A 5,703-nucleotide genomic window follows, 5' to 3' on the forward strand; every position below is an offset into this window, starting at 1 on the left:
AACACTTGCAACAAATTTCCGTCCGCAACATCTAGTAGGCTTCTTCCAATGCCTTCCATCGCCCCACAATCCACCTGCGCTGCGCGTATTATAGCCTATGCTGTGGCCCAATATGCAGCGCATGACACCTCCACTGCACGCTTACTACACACGATGATTGCATCATTTCGTCCAGGTACCACAGGACGGCCTTGATGCCCCAAGCCAGCAGCAAGCCTAGCGCAACCACAATGCCCATCATGACCCCCCGCACAATAGCAGTCAGTCGCTGCTGACGCAGCCGCTCAGTGTCCTTCTTAGCCGCCAACGCCTCCCATTTTGCCCGCGTCAGTCGCGTCATGCTGGCCTTCCCAGTTGAAGAAGTCATAAAACCAAATGTTTACAACACAGATTTTCTGATAACACTCTACCAGAGCCTATTTCTAACAGCTCATTAAAAAAATGCATAATCGTTTGCCTGGAAAAGTTCTGACAATTCTTCTAGGACCGGAAGGATTAAATGACAATGCTCATGAACTTGGCCGCAATGGATAAAAGACACAGTACATAACTTCTTACTGGAGAGTTTGACGCATTCAGGGCATTTACGTGCCTGTTTTCTACCGCGCCTCATGCTCCGAAGGAAAAAGACTCCATGCTGCATGAAACGGTCATGCTGGTGGAAGGTGCTGGCCCGTTGGCAGTGCCCTTGGCTTTTGAACTGAGGTGGGGACCTTGGCCTTTAAGAAGCTCGCACTCCGCCTCACACGGTAGCAGCCGCGGCACCTGCGTGTCATCGTACGTTCGTGGCTGGCCGGCGCGCTCCAACGCAGCCTGCACCTTCGAGCACTTCCACTTGGCACGGTACTTGTTGTGACAGGCGCAGCGCACACTGACCTCCGCGGAACAGCCTTCAGGGTTGGGACAAGGCCCGGAGTGGCAGAGCGTCCTGAGGACAGAAAGGGGAAGTGGGGATGTCGGGGCCAGGCGATATGCACTTGGTTCTTTGTTTCACTCAGTTGGAACTTGTAGTACTATCAGTCCAGTCGATCATGGCGGTGGATGTTCACAAAACCTTGTCTTTCCACACCCAAGGCCATTATTAGCAGTGCCGTGGACATGTCACGCATAGGACACGTCATGAAACCAACACCACCTCCTTGCACGTGTGGGTGCAAAAGGCCAGCTGCTGGAGACATGGCTTCCCGTGCAACAATTCATCTGGTTCTTCGCCTGGGTCTCCGTCAGCTGATGGCAGGGCAATGTTTCACAATGTTCTGCGTGAGGAGGTACGTCTGCGGTGCGATTTAATAGTACTGCCACTAACTGGGATGCCATGATCTTAAGGGTCTTAGGCGCCTTGGACACTTCCCGGAGCCGCACCCGGAACTGGATGACAAGGGGAAGGTCAATTTCATTATGCCGAACCCGATTAATGTTGAATGCAGCGATTTCATGATGATTGGCAGATCCTACGGCTATATACCGCACCCCGGGAATTTGGAGCAGACAACCGCTAAACAGGGTTCAAGATGTGCCGGCATATCCATTGGATGGGAACGCCATAACACACGGCGTGCTACATTCCTGCAAATCACACTTGTCATGCTGCGGCTTCGGTTAGGCGAGTGACCTTTAGAGGTCAACCGATCCAGCAGTCGGTCGCGTCAAGAGTGCAGGTGTAAAGTAATGATGCAGTAGAAGATGAGATTCATGTGTTGCTAGAGTATCCCGTGTGCGACGACCTACATGGAGGGCTTTCCAACCTAGGTGTATACAAGGCCGATATCGAGTGCAGGTCATTCATAACATCTGGATGAGGACATGCACATTGATAGCTGAGCAGTAAGTCTGAGTTCGCTTACTTTAGTTATGTTTTCTCTCGCAAACTGGACTTATGACCGCCTCTGATGCTGCTGGTCACATATGACCACAAAAGGTCATATCAGCATTGAGTGTGCCGGCAGATTGCATCAAAATCACTACGTGAGATAGCCCTCCGAGTCATCAACTCTCTAATGCGAACAAGCAACCAAACCCATTGCGTTTTACAATACATAATAGCATGCCCCTCACACTGGCTCACCCAGTTCAGCTGATGTAGGTTGGAAAGCGGTCAGGAAAACGGCTCCGCTTGTGTCCGTGCCCACGAGTGGATGAGTTCAAACGCCGTGGACATACGCTCCTCCGGAGGCAGGAAGGGAATGATCGAGTCCAGCTGCTCCTTCAGGCCCGAAACAGGGCGCAGTTCGTGCAGTTTTCGCATCCACACCTGCTCCTCCTCCGGAATCTGCTCCAGCTCTAGCGACCAAAGCGCGCGTTTCTCATCTGCCTGGAGGTGCTGCGCCTGCAGGTAGTAGGCCTGCAGGATGCAGGGGGGAATGGAATATGAGCTGCCCCTAACCATGTACTCTGTATATGCCCTTAGCAATACACTCCTCCATACAAGTCAGAGCGCCAGGGCGACACTGCTGGCCTATCCAGCCAAAGTGCACGAAAAGCATGCAGCATCCTGGGCAAGCTTGGACCTCTTAGCAAGTATAACGCATCTTTTGGGTTATGTAGTGACTGGCCCGGATCCCCCACCTGTGTTGGGTCCAGCCCAGCCCAAGTGATGAGCTGCTTCCCACGAATGGTGTACACATCGTGCGTGGTGCCATCCGTCACATCCAGCATCACTGGACATGGCCCATAGGCGTTAGCAGCCAGCAGTTTCATGACTGCCTGGGCTTTAGCCGATGTGTCCTGCAGATTGTCATCCAAACCAGATGTGCATGTTAGGTGGGTAAAGCGACTCCACACTTCTGGCTTGAACACATACATACTATGTCCTCACCCAACGTATTCAGCAGCTGTGATACATCACGAACTAATCAGAATACATGTACATACCTGTGGTGGCCTCTTGTGCTCGTATATGATACGGCTCTGTTCCAGGGAACCGAAGCCCATCAGGCCATATGGTGCTACACAGCCGTCAAAGATGCCACAATAGGTTTGGCCACCACAGCAGATTGTCAGGGAATCAGACGCGCGATTGTGCACGTCAAACATTTGGAAGCCGCCTAGCACATCAAATTTTACTCCCAGGCGCTCCAGCTGCTCCTGGTGGTGCTGCAGGAGCCGCGGTGTAGCTTCGTCCTCAGACCGGTATGGTGTAACGTCGAATTCATCGCAGACGGCCGTGCCAGGGGGAACCTGCAGTTCCTCGTTTGCCACATCCCTGCCATCGCACTCCTCGATGCCGATGGTGCGCAAAACCTGCTCAGCCTCCGTCAAGGCCACTGATGAGAAGGACTTGGGTTTGTCAGCGCGCGTCGCATCCGTATCTGTGTCGAGGGAAGGAACCGGTAAGCCCTAGTTGGCTTGGCTGGGTAAACCCACGGGAATAGGCGTCCGTGAGCTCTTTCTGTGTTCACAAGACCGCATGCCAAGCGACAACCGACAACATGTGAATGTGACTGGATTAGTCGCCAAGCGGTGTAAACCCGAAGAAGCGCAAGGCCAACCCTTCCGTTTATGCTGCAGACGGTCAGCGCAGGTACACTAGGTACACGTCTGTGCCGTGACTGTGCTGATACAACTCACCTTTGCGAAGCAAAATTAGCTTTTCCTCGCGTAACTGTTCTTTCTCCTTACGCAGGAGCAACTTTTTCTTACGCAGGAGCAACTTTTCCTTCCATAGGAAGTCTAATGTATCCTTATCTGTACAAGCCGCTATCGCTGCACCAACGGCTTGTATTTCATCCGCAACTTTGACGATTTTCGCTTCAACAGCCGCTATGGGGTCCATGTCGCACGCCAGACTAGCCACACGCTATACTATAACGCTTTCATGGCACGGCGCTGGTGAAGACTACGATGTTTAGGTTTCCAATTCGTTTTTGTGGGCACGGCCGCTCCGGAGCCTCCTGGAGCGGGACAACGGACTTTTTCCGCCAGCGTCTTAATATGCAACTCAACATCATTGACAATTTTTACTTTACGTAAGCTAGCAACAACGATTGTGATAACAGACGAGAAGAAGCTGTGCTGGCCAAGCTTGCATTTTTTACAAACCGTTAGTTGTTGCTTCAGGAGCAAATGCCATTTTCTGTTACATATAATGGAAGAGAGAAAAGGACTGAGAGGCCCGAAGGAGACAGGCCTTTCGAACCACCGCAACTGAACTAACGTGGGCTGCGCCGTGAACGGCTGGGCGGGCGGGGGGGCGCGCACTGAACAACAAAAACAAGATAAGCTTACCAGCGTAATGCGCGCAATAAATGACGGCCCTGAGGACACGGGCCGCTGCGAAAGTCACTGTTACGCACTGGGCCTTACGCCCAACGAACCCAGCATGTTGCTTCAGAGACAAATCCCAAAGGAGAAGATACCCCCTCTAGCGGTTGAAGTATTCAACCACCAAACGGCGCAACGCGCCGACCCGCAAGCGGGCCAAAGGACGCGAGAGCTGCCAGACAGGCGCACACACCAAAACGAAATAGAGCTCCCGGAGCCAAAAGCCTCAACGACCCCCAAGCGGCAACCCAGCAGCAAGGGTTGCGGACGCGCCACCTCTACGCAGGCTGAAGAGCGAACAAACCGAACGGAAAGCGCCAAACACACTCCACAAGAACTAGGTCAAACCAGCGGTCCCCAACCGCGCATAGACTGACCCACCGGCCACAGACGCGACAGATCACGCAACAGACGCTGATGGACGCCCACTGAAGGTAATCCTAAAACATGTGCCCTCTAAGGGGTGACCAAACGGCCAACTAGGGGCCTGAACTGAAACACCGGCTGTGAAACAACGACCGCTCCACGCGCCCAGGTCACCGACAACAGAGAAATCGGACAAGAGACCCGACACGACAAACAGAAACCAAACACGACAAACAAGAAAGTAAAGGCCACTTCCGATCCAACGGGCACAACGGCCAACAGTTCAAAAGGGCATATGCTCAAAGGGGCCTTGCGTCGTTACATTGCCCCCCGCTTAGCAAAGGACGTCCTCGGCCAATTCACGAGCAAAGGAGCCCTCCCACCTCACGCTCTTCTAGCGTTGGATTATCCAATACACCGTCGTAAGCCGTCGGCCTTAGTTGCTGATAGTTTAAATAGGACGGCCCACCCGCAGATTACAGCGGAAGTCGTGCAGCCCCGTCTCGATACCATTGTATCACGGCAAAGGCGTAACAGGGGATATACTCAGATGGGCCTTCCGCCATTACACAGAGCTTCTGTGGACTTCTGCATGTCAAGGACATCCGGACACACCCAGGCACACACAACCTAACGGACCCATGGGTCGTCCATCGCACCATTCACCCTTCCTTCCTGCGACAATCCAACTTTAGCGCCGCCACATGTATTACATGTCAGGAGCTGGGACTTCACGATCACCCGTCGACCGGCACAGGGACCAACAGCGGCAGCGGTGCCGCCGGCGCCGCCAGCGCCGCCGCATTGTGGCTGGGGAAGCTGCTGCTGCGGCCGGATCATCTCCCAGCCGGGCTGCGACGACTGTCCCTCAGCCACGCCAACGTGCTGCATGTCCCCGGAGCCGGAGTACGGCAGATCCAAAGACTGGAGCTCAAGAGGGGATGCCGCTGGCAGGGCGGTGCATCACCGAATCGACCCTGCGGCAGCAGTGGAGGCGACGGCAGCGGAAGCGACGTTTAGCAGGCTTTCCGGGACTGGTCAGCCACCGAGCTCGCCGGTGCTCCCGGGCATCTCCAA

At 54.1% G+C, this 5,703-nt stretch overlaps 1 protein-coding gene across 1 annotated transcript in view; it reads right to left on the bottom strand.

The window, feature by feature from the left end:
• The window catches only part of VOLCADRAFT_105188 (uncharacterized protein), a gene marked incomplete at its 5' end in the record, with an annotated part of 4,641 nt that extends 869 nt beyond the window's left edge, over positions 1-3,772 (bottom strand). The window contains 6 exons of the mRNA XM_002951714.1: positions 146-346; positions 766-928; positions 2,066-2,341; positions 2,566-2,724; positions 2,872-3,308; positions 3,568-3,772. Of these exons, the coding sequence (XP_002951760.1) occupies positions 2,096-2,341; positions 2,566-2,724; positions 2,872-3,308; positions 3,568-3,772 (1,047 nt within the window). The 3' untranslated portion in view covers positions 146-346; positions 766-928; positions 2,066-2,095. The remainder of the gene's footprint in view (positions 1-145; positions 347-765; positions 929-2,065; positions 2,342-2,565; positions 2,725-2,871; positions 3,309-3,567) is intronic.
• Between the last annotated feature and the right edge of the window lie 1,931 nt (positions 3,773-5,703).

This window comes from Volvox carteri (assembly GCF_000143455.1).
Source record: "Volvox carteri f. nagariensis unplaced genomic scaffold VOLCAscaffold_25, whole genome shotgun sequence".
NCBI lineage: Eukaryota > Viridiplantae > Chlorophyta > Chlorophyceae > Chlamydomonadales > Volvocaceae > Volvox > Volvox carteri.